The 16,948-nt window shown below is 39.5% G+C and overlaps 1 protein-coding gene across 2 annotated transcripts in view; it reads left to right on the top strand.

Annotated features, from left to right (window-relative positions):
* Window positions 1-16,948, top strand: part of EMP2 (epithelial membrane protein 2) — a 58,195-nt gene that overhangs the window by 39,900 nt on the left and 1,347 nt on the right. For both annotated transcript variants that reach the window (XM_044657317.1, XM_044657316.1), the window contains exons 2-4: window positions 7,829-7,955; window positions 10,100-10,190; window positions 13,252-13,398. In XM_044657317.1, coding sequence (XP_044513252.1) covers window positions 7,878-7,955; window positions 10,100-10,190; window positions 13,252-13,398 — 316 coding nt within the window. In that variant the 5' untranslated portion in view covers window positions 7,829-7,877. The remainder of the gene's footprint in view (window positions 1-7,828; window positions 7,956-10,099; window positions 10,191-13,251; window positions 13,399-16,948) is intronic.

Below are 16,948 nucleotides of genomic sequence, written 5' to 3'. Positions count from 1 at the left end.
GGAAGGAAGGAAGGAAGGAAGGAAGGAAGAAAAAGATAGAGAAAGAAGAAAAGAAAGAGGAGGAAGAAAAGAAAAAGAGAGAAGGAAGGAAAGATAGGGAAGGAGGAAGAAAGGGAGGAAAGAAGGAAGGAAAGAAGACGGAAGGAAAGAATTTTGGACTTTCTTTTAACTAGCATTGTGATCTTGGGCAAAACTTTTCCCTTCGCTGGGCTTCAATTTTCTCATCTGTAAAATGAAGAGGTTGAAGTAGCTGATCTCCAAAATCCCTTCCAGCTCTAATGTTTCACAAAAGGCTTGAATTTATATTTCAGTCTAGAAATATACTCAGGTGGTCCAGCCAATCAACTCTCTTTGAAACCTGACATGTCCTATGTTCATTCTTTCAGGAGCTGATTTCTGCCATGGCTGCCTGACAAACAAATTGAAACATTATCTTTTTTTTTAAGTTTTGATATTGTTTCTTTTCTATCACTATTCATTTCTGAATGTATCCCTTTCTCTTTTTCTACCATTGGCCATTCTTTGTTAGAAGGGAAAAAAGGCAGTTCAACAAAACTAACCAGCACATCAACCACGGTAATTCTCCCTCTCCTAATTCTTTTCTACTTTCCAAGTTCTACTCTCTTGATATCACATTGTATCTGAGGAGAGCTTTTGCATTAAACTTTTCATTGCCATAACACTAGTAATAGACATTTACTAAATGTCTTATGTGCAAAGCATTGTGGGACAGTAAAGTATAACCAGGTCCACTAGGGTTTTGCGGTTTATTTGGGCAAACAAAACAATGCTTTAAATATTTCAAGGCTTACAATTTCCTTGGTTTAAAAAGTCCCTTTACCAGTTAAATAATATATCAATGAGCATTTATTAGGCACCTAAGATCTGCCAGCCACTATGCCAGGACAGGGGATATAACAACAGAAATGTCATTGCCTTCAAAAAGCTTAGACTTTTGGACTTGTTATGACATATGATATGATATGTCATATCGCATGATAACATATATATCATCATATCAACTAAGTGGCACAGTGATAGAGTGCCAGGCGTGCAGTCAGGAAGACTCATCTTCCAAAGTTCAAATCCAGCTTCAGAACTTAGTAGCTTGTGTGGCCCTGGGCAAGCCACTTAGTCCTGTTGTCTCAGTTTCTTCATCTGTAAAATGAGGTGGAAAAGAAAACATCAAACCACTCCAGTATCTTTGCCAGAGAAACACAAATGGGGTCAGAACGAATCAGATGTAACTTAAACAACTGAAGAGCAACAGTAAATGGAATGAAAAAATGTTTTGGGGGAAAACAAAACATATACAATTAAGTAGATACAAAATAAATATATACAAAACGTATAAGCAGCAGCTGGGGAAGGGGGCAAATAGAACTCAAATAGGTCTTTGAAGGAACCAGAGCTTTTAAGAGATGGACATGAAGAGGGATGGCATTCCAGGCATGGGAAATAGCTTGGGAAATGACATGGAAATGAGGGATTCGATTTTGTGTTAGGAATAGCAAGAAGGTCAGTTTGCTAGTTTGATGAGTGAGTATATGTTGGTATTGCTTCTTGGAGATAACAGAGATCCAATCCAGATTTTGACTCCTCTGTTCCTCCCAGAACTGACCCTTGGGTGGCTGGCATATATACAATGGGCTGGCACTCAACGCTTCTCTAGTTTATGAGGACCTTGTGAGAGTTTGGGATTTGTTATCAGAGGCTTTAACAACCCAGCATCACCTCCACACTTGAATGAACCACTGAAGTATTGCTATATGGGGTTAAGTTCCAAATGAGTGGTACTTAGGTGGCCTCGGAAATAAAAAATCAGTGACCTAGGAAGTCAGAAGTAGGAAAGAGTTCAGAGAAGATGCGGCTTGCTCTTGGCTTTGAAGGATGTATAAGATTTGGACCAAGAAAGAGAAGCAGATGGGTGTTCCAGGCAGGGGGATCAGTGGGAAGAATAGCAGGGATGTTGGAAATTGTATGTGGTGTATTTGAGGGTGTTGAAGAAACCACTGTATAACTCAATTGGGAAGCTTTTCCCCCTTCCTCCCATGTGGTTTTATTTGTAAAAGAATTAGCATGCTCTCTAAAGAGGCTTGGAAGGTAATATGAAGCTGATTAAAGGCTTTTAGTCATTTTAAAAGCCATTCTGTGTAAAATACAAAGGGTGAGTTTCACCGGAAGGGGAGTGAATAACTAGAAATTTGGCTACCAAGAAAATTCTCTCCTGACTGGAAAAAAGACAGTAATGCGGTATATAAAAATGCAATATGTAATCCCATGATTTTTTCCCTCTGTTGGCCACAAGGAACAGAGAGCATTCAGAGTCTTGGCACACAGAGTAACGATGGCATGACACAGTGTAAAGATGACTGGATTAGGAATCAAAAGATCTGAGTTCTGATTTTGCCACTCATAAACTGTGTATCCCTGAGCAAGTTAATTAATATCTCTGGGCCCCAGTTTCTTAATTTGTAAAATGAGGGTGTTGAATTTAGGTGAGCTTTAGGAGCCGTTCCAACCCTAACTTTCCATAATTCTGTGAATCTTCATTGAGCCAGAAGGGAGTTCTCCCTCTTCTAAATCTCCCTCTTTAAAAAAGAAGGTGCAGAGAGTTCAGTTTCCTCTGGGAGGGAGATGGAGACACAGGTAAGATTCTAGTTAAGGAAGATAATTAAAAGGTTTGATGTCAAGCCAAACCAAAATGCAAGGCAGCGTGGGGATGACTACTATAAGCAATATGGATACCTTGGAAGGTTTTTTATTTTAAGCAGAGACTCAAGATGAGTGAATTCGACTCGATCTTAAAGGGATTGGAATTAAATAATACCAGATGACATTTGGATTTAAGCAGAGAAAATATTTAACTTGTATTTAGGTGTGAATACTCAAATGGCCCTCTGAACTCATTCATTTAAATGTAGATTGCAACCCCTTCCATAATTGCCTATCCTCTATGACTGCTGTCTCTAGTTGCATAATTAGAATCTGGTCCCCAGGACTCTAAATCCCAGCATCCCACTTTTGTTCTCATGTTAAGTCCTTATGTTCTGAAGATAAAGTTTGTGTGTGACCCCATTCCTTTCTCTCTTTTTCTCCTGATCTTGGTTTGTGGAGGTGGGGTGAGGTGAGAGGCAGGAGAGTTTTACTCAAACTTTACTTCTATTTCTTTTTTCTTCTACTTCAAGTGATTATTAATAAATCTTATACAATATGATACTTGGAGTTATTGGATATTAATTTAAATCTTACATAGTCTTCCATTAATTTGCTGAGGGTCCACCCAAAATGTGTTGGGCACTTTCAGATAATAATCAGTTGACAAACATTTGCTAAATACCTACTTTCTACTAGTCATTAAAGTTACAAATACAAAAAAAAAAAAAGAAAGAAAAGAAACAATCCCCGCTCTCGAGAAGTTTACATTCTATTTCTGCCGCCACCTTTGTGAGAATATTAATGGAACCCAACAAAATGTCCAGTGGCAATCCTTTGTTGCTGTTTTATGGCCAGCCCCTCTCTCTCTCTCTCTCTCTCTCTCTCTCTCTCTCTCTCTCTCTCTCTCTCTATCTATCTCATTCTGTCTCTTTCTTATTCTCTCTTTCATTCTTTCTCTCTCTTATATTCTCTCTCTCTCTTTTTATCATTTATTTCCTTATTGGTCTTATTGGTATCTTTTATGCTGCTCCTCCTTCATAGTTTCTTGTCTGTTGTATTCAGAACCTACCTACATTCAGCTATGTACTTCCTTGCTGTCCTCTGAATAATATTCTTTTTAAATTATTTTGAACCATTCGACAACATCGATAGAATATAGGTACTAACAAGTTGGGCTTTTGTTTCAGGGGTAAGTTTGGAGTCATTCGAGATGTCTTGCAAATGACCGTGTATGCATCAAGATTTTTGAATTGAACTGAAAATTGTCTCCTAATCCATCTTAATATTATGGTGTGTTTTGACAAGGTTATATTTTTACATCTTAGAAATACTATCATTTTCTGGATACCTCACTGTTCTTGTTCTTCATTATCCATATGCCTGGAGCAAGTCTAAGTGGCTGCTCTATGGTAACATGTCTCAAGATACCATCTAGTGACAGTTGCACCAAATGCAGGCATAGTTCCTAGGAGGAAATCATCTCATTAGGGTTTCCAGACTTTATAGAGCAGGGGTCCCATCTGGGGAGACATGTGCTCCCATGGCAGATGGAGAATTTTTAGTAAATATTTTATCCCACTGCAATAGTATAAAAGAGGTAGTATTAGTGGAGGAAAAAATGAGGATTAGAGAGAGAACAGCTTTATGATGGGCTTTGTTCTTACTGTTTAATCATTCAGTCATGTTCAACTCTTCATGATCCCATGCCATAGCACACCAAATCTTTCCAATCCTCCATTATCTCTCAAAGGCTGTCCAAATTTATGTTCATTGTTTCCATGATAGTATCTATCCGTCTCCACCTCTGCCTTCCCCTTCTTTTTTTGCCTTCCATATTTCCCCAAATCAGGGTATTTTCCAATCAATCCTGCCTTATTATGTGGTCAAAGTATTTCACCTTCAGCTTCAGCATTTGGCTTTCCAGTGAGTAATTGGAATTCATTTCTTTAAGTATTGACTGATTTGATCTCCTTGCTGTCCAAGGCACTCTCAAACGTCCCAGCACACAATTCAAGAGCATGGATTCTACCACGTTCAGCTTTCTTTCCTTTTTGTCTCTCTCTTTCTTTTAATTTTTCTTATTATCATGCAAAACACACTTCCATATTGGTCATTGTTGTAATAGCAAAGTCATACATAAACAAGACTCCAAAATAAAACCATAAATACACTGATGTGAAAGATGACTCCAACAGTTCTTTCGCTGGAGATGGACAGCATTCCCCATCATAAGTCTTTCAGGATTTATATCTCTCTTTTTTTAATTGAAAGATATTTTCTTTTCCCAGTTACACACATAATAATTTTCAACATACATTTTCTAAAATTCTGAGATCCCATGGGTGGCTCAGTGAATTGAGAGCCTGGCCCAGAGATGGGAGGTCCTAGCTTCAAATCTGACCTCAGACACTTCCCAGCTGTGTGACCCTGGGCAAGTCACTTGACCCCCATTGCCTAGCCCTTACCACTCTTCTGCCTTGGACCTTAAAGTAATGGCAAAGGTAAGAATATAGTCACAGTGAGTAGAGGCTAGAGTAGAAAGTTTGTAAAGGGGGAGGGAAGGGAATGGAATAAATATTTTTTAAGTATCTGCTATGTGCCAGGCACTGTGCTAAGGAATGAATCTCATTTGATCCTCACAACAACCCTAAGAGGTGGATGTTATTATTATCGCTATTTTACAGTTGAAGAAACTGAGGCAGACAAAGGTTAAACAACTCACCCAGGGTCACATGGCTAGTAAGTAAGTGTCTCAAATGTTCCTGCCTTCAGGCCCAGAACTCTTATCTACTGTGCCTCTAATGATTCTGTAAGTCATAAAAGCCCTGGTGAGACCAGATTGTACTGGGCTTTGAATGCTAGGTTAATAAATTTGGACATTAACTTCCTCTACTCAGTAGGGTTGCTACTAAATATTTTTTCTTTTTCTTTTAGGATTTTCTTTTATTTTTTTAAAACCTTTACCTTCTGTCTTGAATCAATATTGTGTATTGGTTCCAAGGCAGAAGAGTGGTAAGTGCTAGGCATTGGGGGTTAAGTGACTTGCCCAGGGTCACACGGCTAGGAAGAAGATTTCTGATCAAGGAATAATTGGATGGAGATGGTGCTTGGAGAGGCTGCACCAACAGCAGTACATGGGGCGGAGATAGTCACTTGACTGATTTTCTTGCCTGCATTTTTCCTCTCCATTGGTATTCATGCCTTGTCAGGCAGACTGCCAGAAATGTAACACAATGACAGACAGATGAAAATTCAGTAATATCTTCTGACACTTGGCACTCTGTCAAGTGTTTTATTGATGGGATTTTAACCACTGTTATCTCTAACTGTTTAGATTTGGTAGCCACACATGTTTCATGGAGAGATGTTGACTTTTTCATTTCCATATTTAATAGTTTGGGAAAAGGAGAAGAGGTCTCTTCCCTTGAAATTTCATCACATGGGCTTTCTGTAGGGTTTTCAAGTTACTCTAGTCTCCTTAAGCTGACAGTTTTCATTTAGGAATTTGGCATTCAATGTGGTGGCAGTCGACCTATCGGGGCTAGTCCTACATCTCACAGGATGTGTTGCATGATCATTTGTTCTAAAGCCTTTTCTCAGGAAAGGACTGTAATTTGGAAAGAGGAGAGCCTCTATTAGCCAGATCATTATATTCTCCAAAGGAGAAATGCACAGGAGGTTAAGTCATATCCATTCTCTACTCTTGTTACTTAGCAAACTGATGGTTAGGATAAAGAGCTCCTGGGGATGGGGAAGTAGGAGGGTGTCCTTCTTCTTCTTGGTACCCTGACCAAGGACAGTCCTTAACTCTGAACTTCTGTCAGATGGAGATGTATCATGGGTCACAAGCGGAATTGAGTTGAGGACGCATAGGTGGATTCATACAGACCATATCTCTACGCTTAGAAAAGCAAACCAAGGCATATGTCCACCAAGATAGGCACTCAGGAGATAGCCTCATCCCTCTCTGGAAGGTGCTTTTGAATCTGGAGTTAAGTATGACACATTTCTAAGTCTAAATATTTGAATGACCCTTGTACTTTGTCATCCATGAGAAATCATTGGGGGAATGGAATTAATTATACATATCTTTCTTTCTATTGTTTTCCATCCTTCTTCCCTCCTTTCCCCTCTTCCTTCCTTTCTTCCTTCCCTACCCCTATGTGTGTCTAATTTGTGGAGGATCTGACCTGTGGAATTTCTGGCTTAAGAAATACCCAGAAGGACTGGTTGCCCACAATCCCACTTAAGGAATTTTAGTAGTCCAAGTTTTTTTTAAGTTTTCTAGGTGTCCTTTGTTTTTATACTACAATTACCTCCTGTATCACAATGAACCATCCCTTGTAGTAAACAAAAACAGTTACAGATTAAGAAAATGACTGGAGGTAGCCAGGTAGCTCAGTGATTCTAAAAAGAATATGATTGCATCTAGTAGTATTTATAGGATTCTAGTACCTGCCTGTCTGTAAAGGAGTGTATGTGAAAGAATCTCATTTTAAAAGGAGTATGTTTGAAAGGAACAGAACCAAGAGAACCATATACAAAGAGACAGATACACTGTGGCACAATCAATTGTAATGGACTTCTCCACTAGCAACAATGCAACGATCCAAAATATTTCTGAGGGATTTATGAGAAGGAATGCTATCCACATCCAGAGAAAGAACTGTGGGAGTAGAAACACAGAAGAAAAACAACTGCTTGACCAACATGGGTCGATGGGGATATGATTGGGATGTAGACACTAAAAGATCACCCTAGTGCAGTGATGGGCAAACTACAGCCCGCGGGCCAGATGCAGCCCCCTGAAATGTTCTATCCGGCTGTGTGACATTATTTCTAATCTGACGAATACAATGAGTAGGATACAATACAATGAAACTTTGAAAGAGTTGCCTTAGAAACAGACTGACAGATGAGCATTTCCTTTCCTTTGGCCTCCTCTTTAAAAAGTTTACCCATCATTGCCCTAGTGCAAATATCAATAATATGGAAATTGATCAATAACACATGTAAAAGCCAGTGGAATTGAGTGTTGGCTGAGGAGGGGAGGGAAAGAATACGAATCATGTAACCATGGAAAATGTTTCATAATTAATCAATAAAATAAAAATAAATTTTAAAAAAGAGTATGTTTATGGACTTGGATTTGTTTTCTTTGTTTAAACAGTTTTGACTTGATTTTGAAGGGGATCCCCTTCCCCACCCTCACTGTGAGAATGTTGGTGCTTCTGGCTTTCATCATTGTGTTTCACATCACCTCAGCAGCACTGCTGTTCATCGCCACCATTGACAATGTAAGTTCCTTTCCCTTCTGCTCCAACCTCAGAACTACAGTCATAGAATAATAGATTTAGAGAATTTAGATTAACAATCATTTCATTCAGTCTTCCACTGAGGAAGAAATCCCTCATATGTAGGAGCCCATTCATTTCCCAGAAGTCCCTCCTATTTTCTGGATGTTTGTGGCAAATCTTGGGGAGAGACCTGGGCAGAATGACAAAATGGCAATAATTTGTTTCAGGAACCCGCCTCCTTGCTCCAGAGGTGCCCTGATGTCCATATTGCTTCCTCTTGGCCAAGGCTTTTCACAGGGGCGTTCTACCTCAGTCTGCCTTTCCCAGTGATGCCTTTTCCTGCAATTTTGGTCCAAATCAAAACCTGCCCAATGTAGAAATGCAAGTACAGTGGCCTTATCAAGGGCTTCTATTGGATAATAGTGTTGCCGATGTTGAGTTGTTTCCAGTGTCTGACTCTTTTTGACCCCCTTTGGGGTTTTCTTGGCAAAGATTCTGGAGTGGTTTGCCAGTTCCTTCTCCAGCTCATTTTGCAAATGAAGAACTAAGGCAAGCAGGGTTAAGTGACTCATTCTAGATCACACAACTAGTAAGTGTCTGGAGCTGTATTGAACTCAGGAAGATGAGTCTTCCTGACTCCAAGCCCAGTACTCTGCCTATTATGCCTCCTTGCTGCCTGATAATGATGTACAATCCATTAATAAATACCCACAAAAAAGGGGTTATAAAATATGTGTGCTTCTCTGCCTCTTTGACATTCCCACTTTGGCCTGGTGCAACAAAAACCAAAGACACAAAAGTAGTAGGTAAAATCCCAGGAAATCAGGTCACCCAAGCAGCTGAATGGATTTTTATGGTCCACAGCTGTTGGGAGCTGGTATACTGAGATAGATGAAGGAAAGCTGGAGGCTTTCTCTCTCTTCATGTTTCCCCTTCCCTGGACAAAAGAGGACTGATCTAGCCTGTATCTCCTATATCTCCATCCCATTTCCCATTCCTTAGGACAGGACCCCAATTACCCTGTGAGATGTATTTACATTTACATGTATTGCTGAAGTGGTGAGAATTTTCCAGAAATTTCAAGCCTGGGCTGGGGGGAATGGGGACAACAATAGCTCACATTTAAATATGACTGCATAGCTCTTTCCTCAAAACAACTCTGTTAGGTGGGGTAGGGCAGCTATTTTTATATATTCCCATTTTACAGATGAGGAAACTAAGGCTCTGAGGTAAATAGATCTTTCAGAGCTTCAAACCGTACCAAATAGGGAATGTGTCCTCCACCTAGGTATAGATAGTGTGCTGGGGTATGAAGACTCTGGAACTCAGAATCAAAAATAAGTTCAAGTCCTGTTTCTGTCATTTACTGATGATGTGACTTCGTGCAAGTTATTTAACCTCTAAGAGGCTCTTAGTCTCTACAGTAGCAGGAATTTCCATGTCTCAAGCCCTTTTCTCTAGGCTCCTGGAAGGACTAGGGAGAGTTCTTCTATTGGGTATGCTTCCATAGTGTTGTGAGGAGGATTACTTAGTTATTATTTAGGAGACCTAAAAGGAAGGGCAAGAGTTTTATCCTGACAGAATTAGCTCTCTAGAGGGGTAATGCCCCAAGGACCCGTGAGCTGTGAAAGACTTTGTGTACTGAGTTCTTATCTGGACTTGCTTTTTCCATGGACATCTTCCATGTTGTCTCTAGAAGAGTTAGCTGTTCAGTCATTTCAGTCATGTTCAATATTTTGTGACCCCATTTGGGTGTTTTCTTGGCAAAGATACTGGAGTGGTTTGCCGTTTCTTTCCTCAGCTCATTTTACAGATGAGGAAACTGAAGCAAACAGGGTTATGTGACTTGCCCAGGGTCACCCAGCTTCTAAGTATCTAAAGCCAGATCTGAACTCAGAAAAAGGAGAGTCTTTCTGGTCTTAAAATAATCTAGTGGAGCTCTTGAGGTCCATCTTTGGGAGCTGGGGTAGCTGTTGTTCCAGAAAAGGAAAACCCTTAAACAAGATACAGAGGAGGTGGGCTGCAGTACCAGCAAAGGGCAAAACCCTTGGACTTGAATCAAGATGGCAGCATGTAGGTGGCGTTGTCACCCAACTTGCCTTTTTCCCTATGAACCTTCTCTGTATTTCGATTCTGTGTTACAGGCCTGGTGGGTAGGAGAAGAATTCTTCTCAGACATCTGGAGAGTGTGTCACAACAACACTAATTGTACAGAAATTGATGACTCCTTTTATGGTGAGTACTAAACTGTTTCTTGTAATTATAATAAATGACATTGAATAGTGATTGAAAGCTTGTAAAGCCCTTTATAGACATTATCTCACATGAGACTCACAGAAGTTTGCAGGTTTTAGTTATACCCATTTTGAAGATGAAGAAACAGAGGTTTATTGAAGTTTATTGATTTAACTCTCATCTCTGTACCTTGGCCTTGGCCATCCCCAAGCCTGAAATGTATTCCTTCCTCACCTCCTCCATCTCAGAGAATTTCTTTTTTTCATTTGACACAGCTCAAGCGCCATCATCCAGATGCGTACGGCCTTTCCTAAATCTCCCGGTTACCTTGTATTTAACTACTTTGTATCTATTCTTTTTTTTCTTTTTAAAAAATCTTTACCTTCTGTCTTAGTGTCAGTTCTAAGATAGCAGAGCAGCAATGACTAGGTCATTGAGGTTCAATGACTTTCCCAGGGTCACACAGCTAAGAAGTATCTAAGACCAGATTGGAACCCAGGTTCTCCTGCCACCTGCCACTGTGCTACCTAGCTACCCTATCTATTCTTACACTTATTCTACACACCCGTAAGTGTCCCTGCCATCTCCTCTGTTAAAATGTAGACTCCTGGCAGGTTAGGGATTCCTTCATTCATTGTATTTGTATCCCCAGCCCCTGGCACAGTGCCTGGCATGTGTATCTGCTTAATAAACGCTTGTTAGTCACCCTGTCCATGGTCATACAAATTGTGTGGCAGGTCTATGACAGGGAGGTACCACAGATAATTTATCCAGTTTTACAGATGTTTTGTTTTTGTTTTTGTTTTTTTACTGGGACTTGGGAAGGTTAAGTAACTTGCTCAGTGACTAGCACAGCTTGTGTCGAAGGTAGGACTTGAACCCAAAGCTTCCTGGTTCCAGATCCAACACTTTTTCCTACTGGCTTTGGGAAATTGTGCACAGGTAGTGGGACAATTGTATCCTGCGAGGACCTTGTACGTCTTGTCTGCGTTCAAATCCCACCTCTGTGTCAAATTCCACTGTGGACGCATGCCGAGCCCCTTCTTCTTTTCCTCTTTCATATTCCAAAACGATATAGGTAAGTATGTTAGTCTGAAGTCCTTGGCTTAATTGGAACAAGAAACCTTATCCGTCACTCTTTAACCATTCATTTCAAAGCAATGTCAATGATAGAACCCTGTTAGAAGAAATCGATTTTCCTTATTCCATGTCCAGAGCTCCATCTATGATGCCATCTTGCTGTTCCAGTCCAATTAGTCTGGCTTCATCTAATCCTTCATTTTACAGATGAAGAAATGGAAGCCCAGAAAAATGAAATAACTTGCTCATGGCCTGAAAACAACAGGCACTTAGTAAATATTCATTTGTTCCTCAGGTGGAATTGAAACTTGACCCCAGGCTTTCTCACTCAAAGTCCAAGACTCTTTTTTCAAATAATAACATGCTTCCTCCCTATTCCTGAAATGTCCTTCTCTCCCCACTTACCCCTTTCTGCATTACTTTATGTCTCTCTGTTAAGATCCTCCCCCTTCTTTCTTTCAGTGTTTCCTTCTCTGTGAGCTCTTCTATATGACCATAAGTGAGTCACAACCTCTTTCCACCTCAGTTTCCACATCTAAAAAATGGAGATAATAATAGCACCTACCTCACAGGGTTGTTAAGAATCAAAGGGAAGAAATAATATATGTAAAGTGTTTTATAAACCTTAAAGCACTATATAAATGATAGCTATTATAATTATTGTTATTTTTTTTAACTCCTACCTTCCATCTTAGAATCAATATTGTATATTGGTCCCAAGGCAGATGAGCAGTAAGGGCTAGGCAATGGGGGTTAAGTGACTTGCCCAGGGTCACACAACTAGGAGTGTCTGAGGTCAGATTTGAATCCAAAACTTCCCACCTCTAGTCCTGGCTCTCAATACACTGAGCCACCCAACTGTCCCCTATTATTGTAATTATGATTATATCAAGGGTTCTTAACCTGAAATCCATGAATATTTTGTAAAAAAAAATATATGATTAACTATATTTCTTCAGTAACATTTTACCTTTTCCCAACTGCACGTGGAAATAATTTTGGCATTCATTTTCTGAGTTTCAAATTCTTTCCCTCCCTTTTTCTCCTGCCCCTCCTCCCTGAGACAGACGGTAAGCAATCTGATGTTGGTTATACATATGTTATCATATAAAACACATAACTGTATTTTATATAACTGGTTTCCTTTGTAATCCCCAAAATTCCATTTTTGCATCTAAAGACATTATTCTGAGAAAGGCACCAGACTGCCAAGGGGGTCCATGCAACAGTATGCTGGAATCTGCTAAAAATACCTTGTGAGTCGATTGTTAAATTTTCAGTGTGAGCATTTACACCTTGGAGATGGTAGTCATTCTAAATCATTGCTTTGTTGATGGTCTCACTTAAGGAAGTGATGGAGAAAATATCAGTAGTGCAGATTAAACTTAAAAGTGTACTCCAGTGGTTCCCAAACTTTTTTGGCCTGCCACCTCCTTTCCAGAAAAAATATTATTTAGCCCCCTGGAAATTAATTTTTTTTTAAATTTTAATAGCAATTAATAGGAAAGATAAATGCACCTGTGGCCATCACTGCTCTTCTGGATCCCTGCAGCATCCACAAGGGGGTGGTGACGCCCACTTTGGAAATCACTGGTGTATCCTAAGATATGTTTTTCTCCCTCAGAGAGCTGGTTGTTGAATACTTAACCAGCACACCCCTAGATCCATGATGCACAAAAAGACAAAGAACCTTTGGACTTCAAAGTCACCTCCACCTCTAATATTCTGGGATTCCTCATGAACAAAGGCAGGGAGAATGGAGAGGGTGTAGCAAAAAACCAAATGAGGTGGTTGTGAGAAATCCAGCTGAGGGACTGTGTTTCTAGGTAATTGATAATGGCTTAATTAAGTATTACCCTCTCCAAGAACATTGGCATTTTAATCTAAGGGAGATCCTCATTTTGCATTTAAGCCTTATCAAGGCAGGACTGCAGCCAGCTGAAGGAAAGCAAGTTATAGACAGCCTTTGTCTTCTTCCCAGGTTATGCGACAATCCAAGCTGTTCAAGCCACCATGATCCTCTCCACCATCCTTTGCTGCATAGCCCTCTTTATCTTTGTGCTCCAACTCTTCCGCCTGAAGCAAGGAGAGAGATTTGTTCTAACTTCAATTATCCAGCTACTGTCATGTGAGTAAAATGATGGGCCACGAGGGAAACACAGTCAATATTTCCAGCCAAACACTTCTGTGAGTCACAAGGATGGGAGAAGGGATGGGAGGCTGAAATTTACACATGACTACGAAATCAATCTCCAGTGGGGTACCACGGGTTCCAATGAACAATGGCCACCGGGAGCCTCACCGAATGGGCGGAACCTTCTAAGCCTTGACTCATTCCAAAAATTCAATTTCTTCTGACTTGTTTTCATTGGATTTTTTTTTTAACGCAACAATTTTCTATTAACTATCTATTGTGTAAAAGACATTTTGCTAGGCTTTGGGGACAGACAGATGAAAATTAACACATTCTCTGGCCTAGAGTAGACTTGTAGTCTCAAAAAGAGAATAAGTACGTAGATAAATATGATGCAAAGAAGAATGTGATAGGAGTAAAGGACGGTTTCAGAACTGAGGGATAATTCTTAACTAGCAAGACCACAAGGAAGGCTTCTTGGAGAAGGTGGCACCCGAGTTGAGTATTGAAGAAAGAGAAAGATTTCAATATTGGGATATGAGGAGTCTTTATTTCTGATCTGGTCTGTCCCATTTCTGGAATTTAATTTAATTAGCGTAACTAGCTAGACCCTTTACTAGGGGTAGACTTATACTATGGGGTTCATGGATCTCCAAGGGATCCATGGATATATTTCAGGGATATATGAACTTGGTTAGGAAAAAAAATCTTTGTTTTCATTAACCTCTCCCTAAAATTGAGCATTTTCTTAATTTATTAATTTCTAAGTCAGCATCATTCTGAGAAGGAATAGACTTCCAAGACTGACAAAGGTGTCTATGATACAAAAAAAGGTGGGGGGAGGTAAGAACCCCATATAACCTATAGCAACTTTTGGCTCCAAGGCAGAAACTGATCACATTTCTATCTGAAATCAACAGGTTGTATTTAGTACAAATCAATTTTCCAATTCAGGAATCTTCTTAAAATGAAATAGAATGAAGAAGTTTTATGTTGCCTTCTGGTGATGTTTTCTAGTGATTCTTTAAAGACTATTATTAAACCTTCCCCGGGTGAAGGGCCATTGTTGTTGTTTAGTCATGGCCAACTCTTTGTGACCTCATGTTTAATTAGAATTTTGTATCCTTAAACTACATTTCCCAGCATTCCTACATTCATCCTCACATTACATCCTTACATTGTGCAGATAAAGTTTTGTGTAACTCTGCTCTCTCTCTCTCTCGCTCTCTCTCTCTCTCTCTCTCTCTCTCTCTCTCTCTCTTCCTGCGAACATGATCTGGGAGAAACTCCTCATTACTCGGGCTATTTTATTCCTTTACTTCAAGTGATTATTAATAAATCTTATAAAATATAATACTTAGAGATACTGGATATTAAATTTTAATCATACAATCATTTGGGGGTTTTCTTGGCAAAAATACTGGAGTGGTTTGCCATTTTCTTCTCCAGTTCATTTAACAGAAGAAACTTAGGCCAGCAGGGTAAGTGACTTCCACAGAGTCATACAGCTAGTAAGCATCTGTGGCCAGATTTGAACTCACAAAAATGAGTCTTCCTGACTCCAGGCCGAGCACTCTATCTACTGTGCCACCTTGCTACCCTGAAAAAATGTAGATCTGTTTCTTAGGTCTGTGTAATTAGAATTTTGTACCCCAAGACTCCATTTCCCAGAATTCCACTTTTGTCTTCACATTATGTCCTTTTGAAGATAAAATTTCTGTAACCCTACCTCTCATGGTCTTCTCCCACTAATGTGTTTGGGGAAACTTCCCTTTACTCAGGCTTTTACTTTTGTCTTTTTATTTCTTCTACTTCAAGTGATTATTAATAAGTCTTCTAAAATATAATACTTGGAGTTATTGGATATTAATTTTAATTTTACAGGCCCCTCTCCTTGTCCATAGTTTAGCATTTGGTGGTCACCCTTGTCTCTTGATTTCCCCAAATGTACTTTTAAATTGTAAATTAGTTGTCTTCCTAGCTATGCCTACCAATTCTAATCCCTTGGGCAAGACTAGTTTCCTTGATCCCAAATGCCCTAGCTATCATGTAAAAATATTTCCTCATCACCCAAACCTTACTTTCTTAACTTCCCAAGGACTTCTGTGGTCAAATCCACATTTGTTACAAGTTCCATATAGCCCAAATGAATCTGTCATACTCTTCTGAGAATAAAGTTACTTGATTTTTTTCTCCACTAAAGGCAAAAAATAGCATCATTGCAAAGTGGAGAACCTTACTTGAGGTCTACTGCCCTAAAGGGATAGATTCTTGAGATTCACCAAATATTTATTAAGTGCCTACTACAATATGTGCAAAGGGAAAGAAAACAGCATAAAAGGAAAGGAGTTGGTCCTAGAGTAAAACAGATCTTGGTTCAAATCCTGCCTCCAATGTGACTGGGAGTTCCTCATAGCAATAAAGTGCTGGGTTTGGATTTTTAAAAAATAAATTTACAAATATATATGTTATATATTTGTAAATTTACACACACACACACACATACACACACACACACACACATACACACACACACACATATATATATATATATATATATATAAGACATGCCTGATTCTAGATGATAAGGATATAGAAATCATGTAAGACAGAATCTCTGCCCTCAAGATTCTAAATTATAATTGGGAATATGATGTCCAGGAAGATATATACAATATAAAGTAAGAGTGTGAGGGGGCAAAGGAGAGATTATAGTATCATCTGCTTCATAGATTTGAATTAAGATTCTAACTAAGGAGGCAGCTGGGTAGCTCAGTGGATTGAGAGCCAGGCCTAGAGATGGGAGGTACTAGGTTCAAATCTGGCCTCAGATACTTCCTAGCTATGTGACCCTGGGCAAGTCACTTGATCCCCATTGCCTAGCCCTTACCACTCTTCTGCCTTGGAGCCAATACAAAGTATTGACTACAAGACAGAAGGTAAGTGTTTAAAAAAAAAAAAGATTCAACTAAACAGTAGGGAAATGTGAACATAGAGAGAACAGTTTCAGCTAGAAGGATCAGGGACATCTCCAGTAGCAGAAATTATATCTTAATTCAATCCTGAAGGTAGAAAAAGATTTTGAAAGGCTGAGGTAAAGAGGGAGTACATTAGAGGTATCAGGAGTGAGGACCAAGGGATGGTCTTCGTGAATGTGCAAAGGCAAGAGATGATGGATGGCCTTTAGGTTACAGGGAGAAGCTGATAATCCAGTTTGGCTAGAATTCAGAGTGTGTGGAGGGGAATGAAATAAAGTAAAATGTAAAAGATGGGTTGGTTTGGAGTCTGATCAATGGAAGGGTGAAAAGTGAAGCATATGCCCTACCTCCTGGTAGAGAGGTTGTGGACTGAAGAATGAGGCATATTGTAGCAGGCATGGCTTACTTAACTATTTCTTTGTATAATAGAAGGTTCTAATGGACAGCAGGGCATTGTTGATAAATGATATTGATGTAAAATAAGAAAGAGCACCACTTCCATTAAAAAAGAAAAGGAAATGAGAGGGAGGAAAGGATGGAAGGAAGGAAAGAAGGAAGGAAGGAAG

Source organism: Gracilinanus agilis, chromosome 1 (assembly GCF_016433145.1).
Source record: "Gracilinanus agilis isolate LMUSP501 chromosome 1, AgileGrace, whole genome shotgun sequence".
NCBI lineage: Eukaryota > Metazoa > Chordata > Mammalia > Didelphimorphia > Didelphidae > Gracilinanus > Gracilinanus agilis.
Note: the sequence above shows the minus strand (reverse complement) of the source record. Positions and strands in the feature narration are given on the sequence as shown.